This window comes from Eriocheir sinensis, chromosome 55 (assembly GCF_024679095.1).
Source record: "Eriocheir sinensis breed Jianghai 21 chromosome 55, ASM2467909v1, whole genome shotgun sequence".
NCBI lineage: Eukaryota > Metazoa > Arthropoda > Malacostraca > Decapoda > Varunidae > Eriocheir > Eriocheir sinensis.
Window position 1 is genome coordinate 4767568 of NC_066563.1, and position 23253 is coordinate 4790820.

General features: G+C 43.9%; 1 protein-coding gene across 4 annotated transcripts in view; it reads right to left on the reverse strand.

Annotated features, from left to right (window-relative positions):
- LOC126983935 (endoplasmic reticulum membrane sensor NFE2L1-like) overlaps positions 1–21083 on the reverse strand; it is a 143745-nt gene extending 122662 nt beyond the window's left edge. The window contains exons 1-2 of one of the 4 annotated variants that reach the window (XM_050837171.1): positions 20927–21083; positions 504–713 (exon numbers count right to left, since the gene is read on the reverse strand). In XM_050837171.1, the coding sequence (XP_050693128.1) occupies positions 504–713; positions 20927–20971 (255 nt within the window). In that variant the 5' untranslated portion in view covers positions 20972–21083. Of the gene's footprint in view, positions 1–123; positions 405–503; positions 714–20926 lie in introns of those variants that run through there. The other 3 variants (XM_050837167.1, XM_050837166.1, XM_050837170.1) reach the window with 3 other exon arrangements.
- Positions 21084–23253: the final 2170 nt, after the last annotated feature.

The window sequence follows — 23253 nt, forward strand, 5'->3', positions numbered from 1 at the left end:
AAACACTCCCCGCCCTACACCGGTGTCACAACGGCCACTCTAAGCACAGTTCTTCACTCCCCGCCGGTTCTGTGCCTCCTGGACCAGCCTCGGTGCTTCCCGTATCCTCTCGGCGCCACGAACCTTCACTACGCAGAGGAGGTGTTTTCAAATTTCAGGAAAATCACGACTCCCCACACGGTTACCTCGTTGAGTCGCAGCTCAACAACACTCCGTCTCCGCAGGATGACAACGCCGCCTGCGGTTGGCTGATGGCGATGACGTATTCCTCGTCTGTGGTTGGCTCCTGCCTATGACGTTTTCTTCGCCTGGGATTGGTTGCTGGTGATGACGTTTTCCTCCTCGCTCCGTGATTGGCTCACCATCCATGACGTCACTACTTCCACTTCCCCGAGTAATACGGGATCTTATTTTCACGTTACACAGTGGAATAACTATTTACCTGGAGTGTTTGGGCGGTGTTATAGTGTCTAGGAGGACTGGTAAATGGATAATGTACTCACCCCTTCGGTCTTCTTCCTCTTCTTCTTCTTCGCGTCGACTTGAGGAAGGGAAGTCTCGCTAGGCGTAATTTTCACCGTATGCGATGGGTCTTTTATTAGCGTTTGGGTGAAGTCGATCTCAATGTGCTCGCCAAACACGGTGGAGGGCGACATGCTCCTCATCACCGGGAGGCTTTCCACCACGGGGCCGTCCATCTCCAGGAAGTTCCTCTGCAACACACAAAGCAAACATAACTTACCACCAAAACCCTAGAGTTAGTGTGTCTGCCTCGTCATGCTTAACTATCAGAAACCTTGAATAACTTGCCACAGCTTGGACGTAAATACTGAGCTCTAAACGCAATTTTCCGGACACACAGTCACCACAACTCACAAGCAGGGACACTGAGGGAGGCAACGTGCAGGTGTGTGCCAAGTGTCAAGGCGCAACTCGGGCTCTAACGCGGCTGAGGGGGCAAAAACTCGAGTGAAGAGCAGTAGTTCTTCTCACCACAGGGCCACACCGAAACTCTGCCCCACACTTTTGTAGTAACGTGGCCCCTCAGTACGCATGACGTGCAAGGCCGCGCTACCCTTGTCCTTGCTATCCCTCACCAGCACTTTACCACGAATACCCCCAACACCTCGCTCACTCTGGACTGCTGGCGTTAGGGCAGCGAGGAGACTGTCCGCTGATGAAACTGATCCTCGGCGCTGCGGTACAAGGCATTCATGGGGATACGTAATAAATGCTGTGTGGCGGTGTCGCTACTGCTGAGTCCTGCCTTCAGCATTACAGGTGCGGAGGGTCAGCACTCTTTAGCAGGTCACTCACGCCCCCACCCTGTCCCGAGGAACCAGGAAACAGGACAGGATGGCAGCCACATTTTTGGCGTGTGAATGCCAACTCCTAAACTTTATCTTCACTCAATTCAATTAGAAGCCCTCACCATAAACGAACTTCTATTTAACGAACATCGAATTGATATTACTTTATAAACGAAGAACAATAAGAGTAAAAAGTACGAGAACATTAAGACTGATATCAAGAACGATGATAAGGAGAAGAAAAAAAGGAAAGAAAGTAAGAAAAAACAAGAACGAGAACATGAAAAAAGACAAAGAACAATAAGATAAAAACAAAAGAAACTAAAAAGAAGAAGGAAAAGAACAAGAACAAACAGAGCAAGAACAATAAATAATACAAAGAAGAAGAAGATGCAAAAGCAGAAGAAAAAGGAAAATGAAGAAGAAAAATTATAACTTATTTATAACAACCAACCAATCCATACATTCCTTACTGACAACATGAAGGGGGGCGCACTGACGGGACATAATGACTAAAGAGCGGCCGAGCAGGGACAGTCGAGGGGCGGGGGCGAGGGGCGTACAAGTAAAGCCAAGGTCGATAACAGCCGGAGTACACAAACGTGACACAGGTGATTAGTGGCTCCACGAAGACCTAATACGCTTCTAGGAGGTGCGGGGTATTGACTGACCTTCAACCCAGGCGATCAATGGAAAGGAAGAGGAAATGAAGGGAAGGAGACTGATTATTCCGTAAGACTTGTTTCTGATAGGGCATATTCTTAAGTATTTCGCACCCCCCCTCCCCCCCCCCCACCACCACCAGCAGCAGGGCCATTTTCTGAAGCATTTCGCCCCCTCCCCACAAAAGCAAGCAAGCACACACAAAGTAGAAAGAAGAAATGAAATGAAGGAAAACGATTATACCATATGACTTTTTTTTGAGGGCTATATTTTTTAGCATTTCGGCGCCCCTCCCTCCCTCCCTCCCCCCTTCCCAACCCCTTCCAAGCACACGTATATCAAGGTTTTCGTACAATGGCAAGGAAGAGGAAGTGAAGGGAAGGAAATCGATTGTCCCATAAGACTTGTTTCTGAGGGCCATATAAGAGAGGAAGAAGAGAAGGTTCAAAAAGAAAGCGACACAGAGAGAGAAAAAATAATAAAAAGGAAGGCGAATGAAACTGAAAAGAAGACGAGAAAGTGTGATGAAGGTGAATGGACTGAAAGCAAAAGACGCAAAATAGAGCGAAGAAGATGAGAGTCATAAAGACGATAGAAAGTGATAAAAGGGAGGAGAATAAAAAAGAAAGGAGGAGGACGAGAAGGGGTGACGAGGATGGAATGGATTAAAAGCAAAAGAAAAAAAAAGAGGAGGAAGAAAAGGTTAAAAAGGAGGTAGAGAGAGAGAGAGAGAGAGAGAGAGAGAGAGAGAGAGAGAGAGAGAGAGAGAGAGAGAGAGAGAGAGAGAGAGAGAGAGAGAGAGTGTGTGTCTCTGTGTGTGTGTGTGTGTGTGTGTGTGTGTGTGTGTGTGTGTGTTATCGTCAGCCTATCTCTCCTTATCTGCCAGACCGGTTATGTCTGCACTTAGGTAACACCAGTATCCCCTTCTCGCTCCATTCCAAAAAGAGCAAAACAGGAGTATATTGTCATAGTATGTCTTTTAAATCCCCTTGCAAGACTGGATTCGCTCTGTTCACTTATGATTTCTACTACTACTACTACTACTACTACTACTACTACTCTCTCTCTCTCTCTCTCTCTCACATAGTCCAGAGAAGGCAGCTGTTCTCTATAAATATGAAGATAACCATAAAACAACGCCACTCACACACACACACACACACACACACACACACACACACACACACACAACACCAACACCACCACCACCACCAACAACAACAACAGCCCTAACAACAGTATAAGGAGATAGACATGACGTGAATGCACTGCCTCAGAATGTCCCTCAAGGCTCCCGATACGCCGCTGCTGCCTTGCTGCGTGAGTTTCCAAGGTCAGAGGGAAGCAGTGTAAGGTAGCCCTTGAGAAACAGCCGGTGGAAAGGCAAATTGAGCACCTTGATTCTGCTGCCTCATTCACCACAGCCAAGGAGAGGGAAGGAAGGAGGGGGGGAATGGAGAAAGCGAAGGAAGGGGGATGGGGAAGGAGAGGGATGGGGAAGGACATGTATGGGAAGGATGGGGCTGGTGGGGAAGGAGAGGAATGAGGAAGGTGTTTATGGGAAGGAGAAGGAAGGAAGGAGGGGGGGAATGGAGAAAGCGAAGGAAGGGGAATGGGGAAGGAGAGGGATGGGGAAGGACATGTATGGGAAGGATGGGGCTGGTGGGGAAGGAGAGGAATGAGGAAGGTGTTTAAGGGAAGGAGAGGGAAGGAAGGAGGGGGGGAATGGAGAAAGGGAAGGAAGGGGGGTGGGTAAGGAAGGGGGATGGGGAAAGAGATGGATGGGGAAGGACATGGGAAGGATGAGGGGGTGGGGAAGGAGAGGAATGAGGAAGGTGTGTATGGGAAGGAGAGGGAAGGAAGGAGGGAAGGAAAGGAAGGAGTGAGGGAAAGGCGAGTAACAAAGAATGGGGAATGGGAAAGTAGATGGATGTAGATGCCTCATTCACTGGGGAGGATGAGGATGAGTGGGAAGGAGAGTGAAGGAAGGAGGGTGGGGAAGGAGAATAAGAAGGTGGATGGGGAAGGACATGAATGGAGATGTCTTATTCACTGGAGGGGATGAGGATGAGTGGGGAGGAGAAGGGAGGAAGGAGGGTGCGCATGGGAAAGGAGAATGGGAAGGATGGGGCATGGGAAAGGGAAGGGTGGGACGGGTCTTCTCTGAGTCTTTGGAAATATTCAGAATAGGAGCTCAATACATTTAATACACACACACACACACACACACACACACACACACACACACAGCCAATAGTTTTAAGCGTGACACAATCTTATAAGAGGGAAGCGAACACCACCGCCGGGTCACGTCATTGGGACACAAACACAGAGAGAGTTAAGTGGAGAGTTTATTGAGCACATTTAGGCCAAGCTCTGTTACGGCCCTCTGCCAGAGACGCGCCCAACAACACCACCAGCGGCAACAACAACAACAACAACAACAACAACAACAACAACAACAACAACAACAACAACAACAACAACAACAACAACAATAACAACAGGAGGAGGAGGGGGAGAGGGGGGAAGAGTATGAGAAAGAAAAAGGCGAAAATATGAGAAAAAAAAGTCTATGAATGAACAAATAAAAAAAAGGAAAAAGAAGAAGAGGGAAAGAAAGAATGAAACTGACAAAAAAAGAGATATTAAGAGACAGGAGGAAATGGAGAGATGACAATGGGGAAGAGAATGAGAGAAAAGGGAAATATAGGAGAAAGAAAAGTCTTTTAAGTGAAAGAATAAGCAGGAGAAAAAAAAGGAAAAAGAATGAGACTGACTAAAAAAGAAGGGGAGGGAGAAGTCGAGAATGACAGAGAGGAGGGGAAGTGAGAGGTGAAGGGAAGGAGAGGAAGGGGGGAGGGGGGGGTAGTTACGCATGGGGGTAACTCCTCTAAACGACCTTACATAACACCACTTGTCCTCAACGACCAACCAGGCACAGCACAACCCGCCCCCTCACAGTAGTAGTGGTAGTAGTAGTAGTAGTAGTAGTAGTAGTAGTAGTAGTAGTGGTGGTAAAGTAGAAGTGGTGGCGGTGGTGGTGGTTTTAGTGATGGTAGTAGTAGTAGTAGTAGTAGTAGTAGTAGTAGTAGTAGTAAAGTTCTTATAACAACAACAACAACAACAACAGCAACAACAACAACAAAAACAAGAACAACAACAACAGCAACACCACCACCACCACCAACACCAACAACAACAACAACAACAACAACACCCCTGACGTCACATCCTCCTCGCTAAGGTAATCCCGCGGCGGCGCTGACGAAGGCACCGAACCGACGCTTACCAGACCCCACTCAGGACAAAGGACACACACACACACACACACACACACACACACACACACACACACACACACACGTATAAGACAGGAAAGGAAAAAAGAAAACGAACCGATTCTAACACGAACAAAACAAAGAAAAAAATGACAAAGCGAAATGAATTTATCTCAAACGTATAACTCTTTGATTGTAGGAAACTATTTATTACAGCAAAATAAAGGATTAGCTAACTGACTAACTATCCTAACCTAACTAATAAATCCTAATCCTTAACTAACCTAAGTGTCTAACTAACACAGCAAACTAATACTATAATACAACAACAATAATACAACAGCAATAATAATAATAATAATAATAATAATAATAATAATAATAATAATAATAATAATAATAATAATAATAATAATAATAATAATAATAATAATAATAATAATGAGGACCGATACAACGCAAATGAAAAAAAATACATCTATCCTAAATTTCTATGATTTTAACCTCCTTTTTCTGAAATCTAAAAACTTCATCACTATCCCCCCCAAAAAATTTCACCTAGCCTTAAGGGAGGACACGAACAGACGCTTACCAATACACTTTAGTAGTAGTAGAAGTATAAATGTGTCGTTATTGGTGTCTGGCTGATCTTACGGGAGGGAGAGAGACAAGAGCACAAGCCGAGTTCAAGGTAAAGGCAACTACAAGCAACAAGTTATACAAGCAAACCCGGAGCTTCAGGGCACTCACTCACTACCTCAACAGCGTCCAAGCAAGGTCAGAATGTAATCAGTATATTTATCTTCTCCAATAGTGTGTCCGTCTGTGTGTGTGTGTGTGTGTGTGTGTGTGTGTGTGTGTGTGTGTGCCGCCCCTCTGGTCTTGGCACTCCCCTGTTGTTGGTGCCACGTCCAGAAGCATCCAGAGGCGACAGATCACATGACTCTATCTCAAAGGGCCAACGGGACGGAGATGAGCACCGCCGCCACGCGCACTATAATGTATGCTCCGAACTTTACCTTTACCTTAGAGCGTCTCTCGTTCAAGGGGGGACACATGTGATAAGTACTTAAATTAGGAGCATAGATCAACGTTGCCAGATTGTCGTACTCAGCCTCCTGTTTGCCAATTTCCAACCCGAAATCTGCCTCCTCGACACCAATAACTGCCTTCATACAAACTTATCGTTAAAATGATTAATTATTGCTGTGTTTTGGCAATAGCTATGGCTCAGAAACCGGTAAATACGAGGCTGTGAGTACGATAATCTGGCAACGCTGGCATAGATTTGATATTTAACCCACGCAACGCCTCTGGGTCACCCTTTTTCGATTCTCTGTGTGTGAATAGAACAGATATGTCTATTCATTCAGGGACACACGTGGTTAAGTACTTGAATTAGGCGTACAGATTTGATATTCCCTCCAGGTGACGCTTTTTCTCTGCTGATAACTCATTTTCATTTATTTCTTTTTTTTTGTGTGTGTATGTGTGAACAGGCAGACATTTTCATTCAAGGGACACATGTGTTTAAGTACTTATATTCGTAGTACAGATTTAATATTTCATCCACACAACGTCTTATGGCAAAGTCTTTTTCCGTTGATAACCCATTTTCGATATTTTTTTGTATGTCTGAATATATAGACATCTTCACCTCGGCACTGTATAACCACAAGATCAACATGCGTCCTGTTCACTACTTAAGGCCACAATCTCCTCCCGAAATTGACCTCTCTTTTTGGACACTCCTTTGACCTCTATTCAGGAGCAGTAAGTAGCCGGCTTTTTTTAATATTTTTCTTTACGCCCTTGAACTGTCTCCTTAGGTGTAAAAAAAAAAAAAATACAGTCATCGTCACAGTCGTCACTACCATAGTTCATTCCCCCTCGCCCTTTGGTTTGGGCCTCCGCGATCTGCTTGAGAGGAACCCGCCACTTGTCCCCATAAAACACTACCATTACCACCATCACCACGCGCAACAAAAACGGGGAGAGGTCATCGCAACTTGGGGGGACGATATAACATTCGCATCGGCCGTAGTATTGTCAAAACCAACTTATATCACTATCTCAAACGCTTACACAAAGAAAGAAGAACTCAGTATTCCACGCATCGTTTTGGCATGCAATAAAACGAGGCGGATGGTGTTTGAAGGGGGCACTAAAACACTAGCAGTATAGCCAAAACCAACCAATACCACCATCTCAAACGCTTGTACGAGGAATGAAGAAGAACTCGGTATTCCAAGAATCGTTTTAGCATGCAATAAAACGAGGTGGATCATTTTAAGGAGACACTAAAACACTCGCATCGGACACTTAACACTGCCACCAAAATCAGATCTTATTACCACTACCACCAACGCTTATGTGAGGAAAGAACTCGGTATTCCAAGCATCGTTTTGGCATGCAATAAAACGAGGCGGATCATTTCAAGGAGGCACTGAAACACTTGCATCGGACACTTAACACCGCCACCAGAATCAGATCTTATTACCACCACCACCAACGCTTATGTGAGGAAAGAACTCGGTATTCCACGCATCGTTTTGGCATGCAATAAAACAAGAAGGGTCACCGTTTGAAGGGAGCACTGAAACACTCGCATCGGACACTTAACACCGCCACCAAAATCAGATCTTATTACCACTACCACCAACGCTTATGTGAGGAAAGAACTCGGTATTCCAAGCATCGTTTTGGCAAGCAATAAAACAAGGCGGATCATTTCAAGGAGGCACTGAAACACTCGCATCGGACACTTAACACCGCCACTAAAATCAGATCTTATTACCACCACCACCAACGCTTATGTGAGGAAAGAACTCGGTATTCCAAGCATCGTTTTGGCAAGCAATAAAACAAGAAGGGTCACCGTTTGAAGGGAGCACTGAAACACTTGCATCGGACACTTAACACTGCCACCAGAATCAGATCTTATTACCACCACCACCAACGCTTATGTGAGGAAAGAACTCGGTATTCCACGCATCGTTTTGGCAAGCAATAAAACAAGAAGGGTCACCGTTTGAAGGGAGCACTGAAACACTTGCATCGGACACTCAGTACTGCCACCATAATTAAATCCTTCACCCCCTCCCCCACTCCCACACCCACACCAACGCTTACATGTTAAAAGTAGAACGACAACTCGGCGTATCCAGTGGCGTGTCCAGAATATGTAACGTTCACTTTTTACTGACGAAGAAGCGAATTGCACCGCCAGTAACCCTGCTCACCAGCGACGCGGAGGACAGACTGTTATTCCCAGAGTCAACAAGGTCCCGCCACTACCACCACCACCGACACCAGGGCCACCACCACCACCACCATCACTACCCCGCGACGGACGAAGAGCAGCAGGGGGACGTTACACACACACACACACACACACACACGCACACACACTAAAAAAAACTCGATATATTGCTTGTTTTAGGGGTAGATAGAAAGAAGGAAAAATATAAATAAAATAGCTGACTGACTGCTTGAGTGCTTGATATGTTAACGGAATACAAGAAGCCACAGTCCATTGAAATACAACAGATAAGCCATTCATAACAACACACACACACACACACACACACACACACACACACACACAGAGAGAACAGTATAGTGAGGGGGATCAGGACAAGCCGATAAGATAGTAACCAACATGCAGGGACACGAAGGGGTATAGGGAGAGGAGGAGGAGGAGGAGGAGGAGGGGAGCAAAAAGAGGGAAGAGGGGGGTCACCTGTCTTTTGGGGGCAACGCGATAAGTCTATACTGAGAGACACAAACCATCATGTGACAACGTTTTTCTTCACTGATAACGATAAGGTAAAGTTGGGAGCTTGTACGCTATAGCTGCGCATGGCGGCCGTGCTCATCTCCGTCCCATTGGCCCTTGCACTGTTAAAACAAAGACTGAAATGTCCATATACGGTATTTTTTTTTTTTTTTAGACGTAAGAAAATAACGAGAACACAAGTTAGGTTTGAGACTTCTACAGGTACTTACGAGTAAAACAAATTAACAATGAAATACAAGTAAGGTAGTAGTAGTAGTAGTAGTAGTAGTAGTAGTAGTAGTAGTAGTAGTTAAATAAGCAGAGAGGGGAAAACAAAGAAAAGAAGGCAGAGGTAGACTAGGAAAATACCAAAGGAGGAAGAGGAGGAGGAGGAAAAACATGAGGAAAAATAGGTAGGAGGAGAAGGAGGAGAAGGAGGAGGAGCAAAAGGAGTTAGAGGAGGAACTGGAAAGTAATGAGGAAGAAGATTAGAGGAACAAAAAATGCCAAGGTTATCGCTATCACCGCTATCTGATACCGAGAGAGAGAGAGAGAGAGAGAGAGAGAGAGAGAGAGAGAGAGAGAGAGAGAGAGAGAGAGAGAGAGAGAGAGAGAGACCCCCAGCGGCGACCCGTTACTCACTCATCGGCATATTTATATTTAATTGCAATATGTAAGAAGTAAAAATAAAGAAAAAAGAGAGAGAGAGAGAGAGAGAGAGAGAGAGAGAGAGAGAGAGAGAGAGAGAGAGAGAGAGAGAGAGAGAGAGAGAGAGAGAATCTAAACATTTACTTAACACTCATTTCTCGTCCTACACTTCCTCTCCCAATGTTACCAAAAGGACACCAGGATGTGAATATTCTCATGCAAACATCTCGGGACTCACACCCCCACAGTCCCACATATAGATAAGGCTTGGGTAGATGTGTGTGTCAGTATTTCCATGGGTATTTTTATGAGCCTAGTGGTAGTGCGACAAGGCTTTTGCACTGTGAACATGAAAAAAATGACTCAAAAGAACCCGACTATCTCCAATGTGGCTTATAGAAAGGCTAACTCGTGGAGAAATGAGAAAGAATGACAAAGGAACACATTTTACGGCCCACACACCCACATTAGATAAGGTTTTCGTAGAGGTTTGTGTCAGTATTTCCATGGGTAGTTTTATGAGCCTAGTAAATGTTTGGTTCTGCACTATAAGCGTAATAAGCAACTGATGAGAACCCGAATAATCTGCTTTGTGGTCTTTGGAAATATCTGTTGTGAGAGCCGAAAGCGTCTGAGAATCCGGGCACCACCAAGCCACGCCTCGCTCACTCTTTGTCGCCGTAAGAAACTCGAGACTATCAGGATGTGTGTGAATCAGCGTTGCCAGCTCAAAATTTATAAATCCGCTAGGATGGCTTAAAAAATCCGCCATATGATAAGTGAAGCTATAAAAATTTGCCGCTAGATTGGACTTGAAAATCCGCCAGTTACTCTTGTTAATTTTAAGATTTTTCCCGCTAGATAACATGCAGTTCCGCCAGATCTAGCGGAAAATCTGCTAAAATGGCATCACTGGTGTGAATGTATATGCAGTGAAGTCCTTAGTATAGTCACCACCAGTGTTGCCAGATTATCGTATTCACCACAATGTATTTATTACCTTTAAGCCTCAAACTCTCGTACCTACACAAATAACGATAGAAAATTGAAGTTAGCGTTAAAACCCCTATTTTTTTATGTTTGTTTGTTTGTTTTTGCAATAGTTATCAGTCAGAAACTACGAAAATGCAATGTGATGTGTACGATAATTTGACAACGCTGGTCACCGCCCGATCCCTTCCCCTTTGGTTCTTTTCAATTAACTGGCGACCTTCTTCGTCTCATCTAATTGACTGATTTATTAGGATTCATAGTCATGGCGCCGCAGCTATAGCAGTCATATGGCGCCGAACTTGTCTCCTCGATTTTTTTTAAAGGCAACAAATAAAGAAAAAAAAATCCCTTACTCGCTGTTCCTCCAAAGTCAAACAGGAGTGACCAGAAGAGAGGTCAATGGTCAACACATGTTTTGATTTATTTGTTCATAGTAACCTGAGCAACCCTTATCTGGCCTTTCCCTTGAGCACAAATCAGTGAGTTACTGCCTTGACCCCCAAAATATAAAAGAAGCAAAACAGTTTAGCAAAGAAAAAAATGTTTGCACCTGAGAAAACCTTACCTGAGAAAACCTTACCTGAGAAAACGCTTAATCACATGATAATAATTACTTAGCCAAACCCCGGAATTACCACGGGGAAGTTTTATGCAGTGAAGAATATAAAGAATCAAAACAGTGAGGTAAAAAAAATCACACGACATGAACATAGTAAAGGTAAGGCGAAGTTGGAAGCATACACTATAGCTGCGCGTGGCGGCGGTGCACATCTCCGTCACACTGACCATTTGCTTATTACATAGCGAAAAATGCAAATAATAAAAAAAAGTGAAATCGAAAGAGAAAAAATGTGTTTATGATTTAGTAATTGCGATATAAGTGGGAAATTATGACAACCTGGGAGAGTTGACCTGACCAACCCCGATTCCCCCCCCGTCACCTGCGAAAGAATACAAGTGTGATTATGATTTAGTAATTGCGATATAAGTGGGAAATTATGACAACCTGGGAGAGCTGACCTGACCCCCCCCCCCTCACCTGCGAAAAAATAAAAATAAATAAAAATAAAAGGTGAACTCGAAAGGGGACAAAAATCTGGTTATAACTCGTGAACTCCGACACAAAGAGGAAAATTAGTACCTGGGAAAGCCTACCTATCCCTTCCCCCTCTGCCTCCCCCCTCCCCCCCTTTCCCCGCCCCCTGCCTCCATCCCCTACAGGTAAGAGCACACCTTCCCAGAGACAAGCCGAGCTATACTGAGATGCTCGTCCTTGGCGGTGATGAGGAGAGAAAATTCATAAGCCGTCAACTCTCTCTCTCTCTCTCTCTCACAACAACATCGGACTCCCTCCTTCCCTTTCTCCATCTCCCCCCTTTACGAGACATAGAAGGAAAGTAAGCGAACCATTAACTGGAAAACTTAGTCTAGTGGTGGTGGTGGTGGTGGTACAAAGAAGTACAAAGGAAAGGCAAACAGCAACAGACCTCTTGGTCCTAACTAGGCTAAGCTAACACTACTTTCTGTTAGACCGGAGCAAAATAGCGGATGTTCGGGTTAGCTTCTAACTATCTGTCTATTCGGTTTTTGAACGTGCAAATAGTTTCGCTTTCGACGACGTTTTGAGGCAAACCATTCCATCCATTGAAGACACGGTTGAAGAAGAAGTGTTTTGATTCATTTGAGTTGAAACGCTTCCTCGTTATTTTGTATCCATTGTTTCTTGTTACACTTGATTGAGAGACTGTAAAATAATCATGAACATTAACGTTATCGAATCCTTTTAAAATTTTAAACACTTCTGTAAGGTCACCTCTTAGCCTGCGCTTTGATAGGCTCAATAAGTTCAGTTCTTTAAGTTTGTCTTCGTACGGTTTGTTTCGCAGTCTAGGGATCATTTAACAACTCGACGCTGCACCCTCTCGAGTTTATCTATGTCTTTTCTGTAATAGGGAGACCAAAACTGAACGCAATACTTAAGATGTGGGCGAACTAACGAATTTTACAGTGTCAATATTACTTTTTCTGATTTGTGTTCAAATGTACCACTCCTGAGAACCCGACTAATCTCCTCTTTGGCCTTTGGAATTAGTTGCTGTGAGAGCCGAAAGCGTCTGAAGGTAAGGGTCTCTAGTCTTACGTAAAATGCCCCCGTATAGGAGAAGCAGACTCCTCGGGGACACCAAAGTTTATAATATAGTAATACAGTGATTGAGCAAAGGAGCGAAGGTGGTGGTGGTGATGGTGGGGGGCTGGTAATGGTGAGGGTGATGGTGGTGTTGGGGAGACATGGTGCGCGGCCCTCCATACGCCATCATCATCACCACCACCACCACCATCATTACCACCACCACCACCATTACCCTTGACGACAAAAGCATTCCGTCTCGGCGTGAGGGACACCATTACTCATCTGACGAGCCGCCACTCCCTCCCACTCCTCAAACCTCTTCTTACCCCACATTTCCCGTTGAAGTAGAAGAGCATATTCTCAAACACACCCACATATGAGAAAACTTTGATAAATGTTGAGTTAGTATTCCCGTGGGTAGTTTTATGAGTCTAGTGGTCGTTTGATAAGGCTTTGGTAGAGGTTGTGTTAGTATTTCCATGAGTAGTTTTATGAGTCTAGTGATAGTTTGATAAGGCTTTGGTAGAGGTTGTGTTAGTATTTCCATGAGTAGTTTTATGAGTCTAGTGGTCGTTTGATAAGGCTTTGGTAGAGGTTGTGTTAGTATTTCCATGGGTAGTTTTATGAGTCTAGTGGTCGTTTGATAAGGCTTTGGTAGAGGTTGTGTTAGTATTTCCATGAGTAGTTTTATGAGTCTAGTGGTCGTTTGATAAGGCTTTGGTAGAGGTTGTGTTAGTATTTCCATGAGTAGTTTTATGAGTCTAGTGGTCGTTTGATAGGGCTTTGATAGAGGTTGTATTAATGTTCCAATGGGTAGTTTTATGAGCCTAGTGATAGTTTGACAAGGCTTCTGCACCATGAACATGAAAAACACTCCTGAGAGCCCGACTAATCTCCTCTTTGGCTTTGGAATTAGTTGCTGTGAGAGCCGAAAGCGTCTGAAGGTAAGGGTCTCTAGTCTTACGTAAAATGCCCCCTTATAGAAGCAGACTCCGCGGGTGACACAAGAGTTTATAATATATTACAGTATGTACCAGAGGGCGTGAGGGTGAACATGATGAAGCTCAATGACAAGGGGACGAATGTATATTGAGTGAAGGAGAGATAAGGAGAATGAGTGAATGGAAAGAAAGACCAACAGAAAGAAAGATAAGGAAGGAAAAAAGAAAATTAGCCAAAGGAAGAAACAGAAAAAAAGGAAGAATGAATGAATGAATGAATGAATTAGTTAATGGAAGAAAGAAAAGGCGAATGAAAATTAGAAAAACAAAAATAAAGAATGAATGAATGAATGAAGAAAAAAGAAAACAAGAGAGAGAGAGAGAGAGAGAGAGAGAGAGAGAGAGAGAGAGAGAGAGAGAGAGAGAGAGAGAGAGAGAGAGAGAGTAGGCTACGTTATGAAAAGCGATGCGAGGTAAATGGAATGACAGAACCATTAAAATGTTTTGGTTCCTTCGACTAACACCCAGGGGAGAGAGAGAGAGAGAGAGAGAGAGAGAGAGAGAGAGAGAGAGAGAGAGAGAGAGAGAGAGAGAGAGAAATAAAAGCAACCAGTATAAGAAAGAAGACAAACAAAAAATAGAGAAAAACACGAAAAAAAAATAGAATGAGCAAAAAAATAAGAAAAATAATTACAGCAAGAGAGAGAGAGAGAGAGAGAGAGAGAGAGAGAGAGAGAGAGAGAGAGAGAGAGAGAGAGAGAGAGAGACAGCAATGAGGAAGGAAGAACAACGTACCAAAAAATAAACACAAATATTCCGTGTAAATGAGTTCCGTCACCTGACATCAATACCTTACACCTTAGCATCACAGAACATTACGATAGCGACCATAATATTTATCCCTCGGCAAAGAAAAAACAGCAATACCCCAAAATAAACCCTCAAAAAACAGCAAATATTCCATCCAAATGAGTTCCGTCACCTAACATCAAAACTTTACACCTTAGCATCACAGAACATTACGATAGCGACCATAATCTTCATTCCTCGGCAAAGAAAAAAACGCAGTACCCCAAAATAAACCCCCAAAAAACAACAGATATTCCGTGTAAATGTCTTCCACCACATAGCGTTAACATCTTCACACCTTATCATTAAAGAACATTAAGATAACAGTTTATAATCTTCTATCCCGCGAATGTGACAAAGGAAAACATATATAATACCCCCCCCCAAAAAAAGACAAATATTCCGTGTAAATGACTTCCACCACATATCATTAACATCTTCACACCTTTTCATTAAAGAACATTAAGATAACAGTTTATAATCTTCCATCCCGCGAATGTGACAAAGGAAAACATATGTACCCCCCAAAATAACAAGTGTATAATTCTTCCGCACAAAAGCGATCTATCACATATCATTAAAATTTCTCACTTTATCATTACAGAACATTACGATAACATCCATAATAATCTTCATCCCACGGCAAAGATAAACACACACGTCCCGAAACGATACTTAAATCTTACACAACAGCGAGGGAAGGTTACGGGCTTCCCCACAACAGGTTTATAGGGATGGTCGGGCAGTGCAAAGTCCTTTCTCTCAGGTACATCTCAGGTGCTTTTCCCGTAACCTGAGTCCTCCAGCACCGCCAGGCTCAGGTAGGCACAGGTATACACGGGTGAGCTGAACCATTAGGCGGCGCTGCGTGTTGTATTCAGAGGAAGAAAGGCATTCCAGCGTTTTGACTTTTCCTCGGCCTCAAGCGATCTCTCTCTCTCTCTCTCTCTCTCTCTCTCTCTCTCTCTCTCTCTCTGTAATCGAATCTCTTATCATTTTGAGTTCATTTTATTTTTATTTTTTGCGTTTTTTCTTTTTTTCTTTGATTTTCCCTTGTTTTTTGTAACTTCCCTATTTTTTTCTTTCTCTTCTTGTTCATCTTTTTCAGTACCCATCTATCTATCTATCTATCTATCTATCTAATCTCTCATATTTTGCACTCACTCTATTTTCTCTCTTCTTTCCGTGTTTATTTATTATCTTCCTTCTCTTGCTTTCACAAATCATCTCTCTCCTTGTTATCATTTCATTCTCTCTCAGCATTTCAAAACAGACCAAACAGCTTCCAAACGAACGAGAAGAAAACAAAACACTGTATGTACAATTAACAAGATCCTAAAACAATGCTACTCGATCCTGCAACAGACTAGCGGAGGAGCGACGCATAAGTAAAGGGGTTCCAAGCGCTTGCGAGAGAGAGAGAGAGAGAGAGAGAGAGAGAGAGAGAGAGAGAGAGAGAGAGAGAGAGAGAGAGAGAGAGAGAGACCACCACTACTTCCTATGCGTATGTATGATTGACAGATAGACGTGAAAAGTATAGACGAAAGGAACTCAACTTCGCGTGTCATTCCTTGTGTGTGTGTGTGTGTGTGTGTGTGTGTGTGTGTGTGTGTGTGTGTGTGTGTGTGTGTTGTTGCATCACGTAACGTCCTCAGCCTCGCTCTGGTCTAACCTTCAAACTCCCTTCAAGGTGTGTGTGTGTGTGTGTGTGTGTGTGTGAGAGAGAGAGAGAGAGAGAGAGAGAGAGAGAGAGAGAGAGAGAGAGAGAGAGAGAGAGAGAGAGAGAGAGAGAGAGAGAGAGAGAGAGAGATGAATGGGAAGATGCACGTACGAGGCTGTGTGTGTGTGTGTGTGTGTGTGTGTGTGTGTGAAAAGATGGTGTCAGAAGTAGTTCCGCACTCGGCTATAATAACAGATTTTTTTATTTATTTTTTTTATTTCAGGCTTTTTTTTTTTTTTTCTTTTCTTTTATGGTTGGGTTGCGAGCTTTTTCTTTACCGTGATTTCTTTTTTCTTCGTCCACTTTTAAGTCGCCGGGTGTTTTTTTATTTTTTTTTTACGTTGCCAGCTTTTTTATGTTACGGGTTATTATATTGTTTTTCTTTATCTTTTCTGGGGGATAACTGAATGCTTGGTTTGCCCTTGAGCTGTCTCCTGTGATGCAATAATAAATAAATAAAATAATAAATAAAAAGATAAATAAAACAGCCAGTCATCCCTTTACTATCCAAATCCCTTACGCACGATTTAACCAGCATCTTCACTCTTTCATCCCTCAAGCAGGTAAACTCTAGAGCAATCTTCCTTCATCTGTATTTCCTCCTGCCTACGACTTGAACTCTTTCAAGAGGAGAGTATCAGGACACCTCTCCTCCCGAAATTGACCTCTCTTTCGGCCACTCCTCTGAGCGCTTTTTATAGGAGCAATGAGCAGCCGGCTTTTTTTCATTATTGTTTCCTTTTCTTTGCCCTTGAGCTGTTTCCTTTGCTGTAAAATAAAAATAAAAAAGTAGGTGCAGTTCTAAACGCATTCGAGACAGGAGGAGAACAGAGAAGACTAAAATGACAACCAATCCTAACACTCTTATTACCATCAAAATGTCTTCTTACAGTATCCTTCAAGACTAGGGTCGTATCACAAGACATATCGCAGCCCAAGAACACATATTTGACAAGGCTTTCGTAGGAGTTGTGGGCATTTCCAGGGGTAGTTTTATGACCATGGTGGTAGTGTGAGTCTTCTTCTGTACCATGAACCTGAAGAAACACTCATTAGAACCCGAGTGACCTCCTCTTTGACCTTTAGAAATAGCTGATGTGAGAACTGAGAGTGTTTTACAATACCGACGTATAGCATAGTGCGAACCAGGATGAAAAGCTACTCATTCCACGTATAAGACTAACCAGCGGATATGTTATATGAGAGGAAGTTTCATAACGCTAACAAGAAATAGATCTTTACGTAATGATTGTGAGAATGAATATACGCGAGACAGGATGGGACTTGATACTGATTCCACGTATAAGAATAACCAGCGGATGTGTTATGAGGGAAAATTCCATTACCCACAAAATCTGACTAGAAACAGATCGCATGTACAGACTTCGAGAATAAACATTTGCGAAACAGAATGAAACTTGATACTAATTCCACGTATAAGAATAACCAGCGGATGTGTTATGAGGGAAAATAACATTACCCACAAAATCTGACTAGAAACAGATCGCATGTACAGACTTCGAGAATAAACATATGCGAAACAGGATGAAACTTGACATTATATAGGCGTGTAAAAGTTTAAACAGGGTGGTGTTATGAGAGAGGAAGTTTCATAATACCCACACAAGAACTAACAAGAAACAGGTCGCTTATAAAGACTTCAAGAATAAACATGCGAGACAGGACGAAACTTGACCTCATGTGGGCGTGTAAAAATATTATCAGTCACAGTCTTGAAGGATACTGTAAGAAAACAATTTGATGGTAATAAGAGTGTTTGGATTGGTTGTTATTTTAGTCTTCTCTGTTCTCCTCCCGTCTCGAATGCGTTTAGCTCTACACCCAGCTCAAGGGCCAAAAGAAGGTGGTATGAGAGAGGAAGTGTTATATTTACTATACATTAACAAGAGGTGGCCATTAAACAGTGAACATGTATGCTGGATAGGATACAGTTGACAATGGACTACGTGTTTGGGAATATAATAAACAAATAAATAAATAAATAAATCGGGGTCGTTTACGGCATTTCCAGGGGTAGTTTATGGCCCTGATGGTATAGTTTAACCCTTCTTCTGCACCATGAACCTAAAAAAACACTCATTAGAACCCGACTGATCTTTTCGGCCTTTGGAAGTAGTTGATGTGAGGGGGGGGAGAGTCTGAGATGGGGTCATATTACAAGACATCGCCACCCAAGAACACATATTTGACAAGGCTTTCGTAGGAGTTGTGGGCATTTCCAGGGGTAGTTTTATGACCCTAGTGGTAGTTTGACCCTTCTTCTGTACCATGAACCTAAAGAAACACTCATTATAACTCAATTGCCTCCCTCTTTGACCTTTAGAAATAGTTGATGTTAGAAGCGATACGGTCTTATAATACCAACCTCATCAGAATACCGAGTCAGGTGAGAGCCGACAACAGGACGCAAGACAATGAATAGCAGAAGCAAAACAGTGATTCAGCTTCCAACGGACAAGATGTGTGTGCCGTGTGCTTCATCTGCTTCCCGCCCTTTCTTGGAACGGCTCGAGTGGCGGGTAAGGAGGGAGGGAGAGAGGGAGAGGAGAGAGGGAGAGGAGAGAGGGACGGGGAGAGACAGGTGACCACGCCGAGGAAAGCAACACTACTGCAAGCAACACGATAAGCAACACAGGCATCGCTTGTATCCATAACTTGGCTATAGACGCAACACACACCGAGGTATTGGTCTTGTTATTGTTTCCTCTTATAAATAACGTTAACGTGTTTTATTAACGTTGATACAAACAAACAAGCATATAACAACAGACACACATAGAAACAAACAAACATACAAACAGAAAAAAATAGACAAATGAAAACATCAATAACAGAAGAGAAGAGAAAGAAAAAAGAAAAAAAACACAGAGATGGCAGGAATCATTTAACCCGAGGCGAGGTCAGCAGGTGCATGAGAGGGAGAGGAAGGGAGAGGGGGTGGGAAGGGTAGGCGAGGCAAAGGTGGGACTTCCGAGGGTATGATAGGAATCCCGAAGAGCAACGAGAAGGAGAGAAAAGAAGACGGAAACATGGAAACATGGGAATGCAGGCAACAGAAAGCCTATTGGCTCATTACATGGTTGGCCGCTTTGGTGATTTAATCTGCTCGACAGCCACTTGGGGCCTGGGGAGCAGATGAAAGCACCTCGGTATTCACTTTACTCCTGATGCAACGAAATGACGGTCGATTCGATTTTTAAAAAAGTTGATGGTATTCGCATTTACTACTTCTGAAGGAAGATTGTTACAGTGGCGGATGACTCGGCTTGAAAAGAAACTCCTTCCAATGTCTGTGTTACATCGACTCGACTGAATGGGTAAACCGTTATTTCTAGTTCTTGAGTTGGTTTGCAGTTCAAGGAATTTGGAGGAATCGACGTTACTGATTTTTTTCAGGTACTTTAAGACTTGAATCATGTCCCCTCGTAGACGTCTTTTCTCCAGTGTAAAGAGATTGAGAGGTAACGAGGAGAGGAGGTGAGGAGAGGAGAGAAGCAGGCGGGGAGGAAGTGGGGGTGAGAAGAGGAAAGAAACACGTGAAGCGAGCAGGTGAGGTGAGGTAAGGAGACAGGTGGGCTGAGGGGGCGGGGCAGAACCTTAAGCCGAGGGGAACACCGCCACCAAAGTAGGAAAATGCTGCAGCCGCTTCTTGTACAGAGCTGAGTCCCAATCGGGTGGAGGATTCAGACATTATCAACACTCAACTCTGGGGTCAGGAGGAGGAAAAGGAGGGAGAGGGAAAGAGATACTGAAGGAAATGCTGCAGCTGGTTCTTGTTTAGAGCCAAGTCCCTGATCAAGTGGAGGGTCCTGACATAACCAACACAACGGTATTTATATCAACACATGCATCCGTCTCATCCAGGACTTCCCGGCCACACACAAACAAACACATCCGCTACATTAACACAACACAACCTGGGAACGAAGGCAACAGAAAACCGCTCTAGAAACCACATGACGGGAAAAAAATATATTGCTCTGTTAATCACACAAACAAGCGAGTAATTCAGAAATCAAAGGCATAGTGTGTTTGCCAATTCGTACCCACTCAGACACGAAAAAAGTATAAACTCGACAAAATCAACAAACTCTGAGGTACAAACATGAACCACTCAAAATACAACAATGACCGGCTAATATTTTCACATCAGCTCGTCTTCCATACCTCGCCTCTAATACTCAATCGTGGACTTCCTAATCCTGATAAATGCTGTAATAAGAAGAATGACGTGCGATACAGCAAGCAGGAAGGGAAACTCAGTGTGGAATGAGATTGGATGAGTTATAACGTTCTATCGCCGAGTAGCAAAGACCAAAGTAGGCTCATGGTAACTCGTGGCTCTAAATATAATTGTGATGTGTTGAGTTTGTTTTAGTCAATGATAGTGATGGAAAAGAACAAAGCAAGATCATGTTGACTCGTGGCTGTATAGAGGGTGATGTTTTGAGTTTGTTTTAGTTTATGATGGTAATGCAAAGACCACAGCGGGCAAATGTTGAACTCGTAACTCTATAACTGTGATGTGCTGAGTTTGTTGAATTCCATGATGGCGATGAATAAAGTTTGTAGGCTTCATGTTCCACTCACCCCGGTACTCCAGTTTGGCACGTCCATGGCACCCCCGTGATACATCCTTGGCACTGAACTTCACTTGTAATTGAAGGAAGACTAAAGGAAGGCCGAGTTTTCCACGCGCCCGTCTCTCACCACAAAACGATACTGACAGACCGGGCAGGCAGGGTTACCAAAGCGCCCTGGGGGATACCCGCGGACTTCCACCACCACAAAAGCAGCCCAAAAATAGCCCAACACGAAAGGTAAAGTTGGGGGCATATGCTATAGCTGCGCGCGGCCTCGGTGCTCATTAAAAAAAAGCATTGTTAAATACATGATGTACTACAATATAATCATGCGCACAAAACAAAGAATATCATCTATTGTGAAAAAAAAAACCTGAAACATGAAGCATTCAAATATTTCCCGTAGAGCCTCAAGACAAGTAACCAGATTAGGCGGGAAACCGTGACCTTGGCTACACTGGCTCTGGGTGCTGCATTGGTGGGTGGGGGAGCAGGACAGGGGAGGGCAGGAGGAGAGAAGGGAGAGAGAGGTCGAGGAGAGTACGGGAAGGGGGGGAGAGAGGAGCAGAGTGAAGAGGATTTGGTGGGGGTAGGGAAGTGCTGGGGAAAGAAGGGGAATAAAGGGCAGAAGGAAAATGAAGGAAGGGCAAGGGGAGTGGGCAGGGTAGGGAAGGGGTAGCAAGGCAGAGGAGGGCACGGATTGGGAAGGAAGGGAGGGGGGAAGAGTGGAGCAGAGGGGAATGGACTTGGTGGGAAAGGAAAGGGAGTGAAGTGCAGGGGTAGGGCGGAGAAGGGGAAAGGAAGGGTGAAAGGCATGGGAGCAGAGGACCATCTCCTTTGGTCATGTCTTACGATTTTAGTAACTCTTGCCACTGCCTTCTCACGCTCCCTGCCTCCCTTCCTGTCAATGTTGCTCTTCTGAGAATCCTTCGTTCTTCAGTCTCCTACTTCATTATCTTTCATTTCCTTTTTTTTCTATTATTGCCTCCGCCTCCTCCTCCTCCTCCTCCTCCTTCTCCTCCTCCTCCTTCTCCCAAACATTTCAGGGTTTCCACATCCTCAGGTAAAGGTTGTTAGTATTTCCATGGGTAGTTCTATGAGCTTACTAACCTTAGTAATAGTGTGACAAGGCTTCTGTACCATGAACGTAAAAATAAAACTCAAGAGAACTCATGAGAACATGGTCCTTCCTCGAAGAGACCATGGGCCCTTAGGGTGACGGGCCATGAAGAGGGTGCCGACAGACCGACTCTATGGCCCGTGGAGCAGGAGCACATGAAGCCGTGTGAGTTTACTTTAGCATGTGTTCCATCATTTTCTATGAACGGAAAAGGAGAAGGAGGGCTCAATTATTTTGTTTTAGGAATAACTTTTAAAACACGATATACAGTGTACGGAGAAAATCTCTGATAAATATTCGATTCTCTCAGCTTAAAATATCAAATTTAGAAGATCTCTGACAAACTTTGAGTTATCTTAACTTATTCAATTCTCTCAGCAAGCGGAGTACTTAGGTACTCGTAAGGGCTCAGGCGGGGGCGTACGCTAACCTGCACGTGGCCTCGGCGCTTAAATCCGTCACGTTGGTCCCTCATGAGGCTATCGGAATGCAAACCAAATGGCAGAGACACGCCAGTCCTCGTCGACAGACCGACTTGGTCGGCTAGATTTCGATCGCCGATAGAGTCGGTCTGTCGGCATCCTGCCTTTGGCTCAGGCCGGTGCTCCCCCGTGCAGGGAGGAAGCAATCTTTTCCCTCATAACAGGCCGTCTTCGGACTACTCTTCGGATACTGGGGGTAAATCTTTAACAACAGAAGCAAACCAAATAGGCTCACCTCCCCTCTGTGGCAAAATGGGTGGTAATGGCAGCAACAGCAGCAGCAGCAGCAGTAGTAGTAGTAGTAGTAGTAGTAGTAGTAGTAGTAGTAGTAGTAGTAGTACACAGTAGCAATACTAATGCTAATGCTAATAATAATAATAATAATAACAATAATAATAATAATAATAATAATAATAATAATAATAATAATAATAATAATAATAATAATAATAATAATAATAATAATAATAATAATAATAATAGCCTCTGGCCTTGGCTGGCGCGTCGGCCCGCCTTTAGCCCAGCTAGGCCTGGCTGTACACAACAGGAAGGGACTCGGAAATGTCCACAAACCCACGACACAGGCAGGCCAGGACGCCCTCCACGTGAAGGACAACGACCTTGGCCTAGAGGCGTGAGTGAGCCTCGGGAAAGGTCACTGCCTAGGCCACACTGCTATTAGTTAACCGGTAATGTGCTAAAAGTGTCCCTTACGTAACATGTGTGTCATCC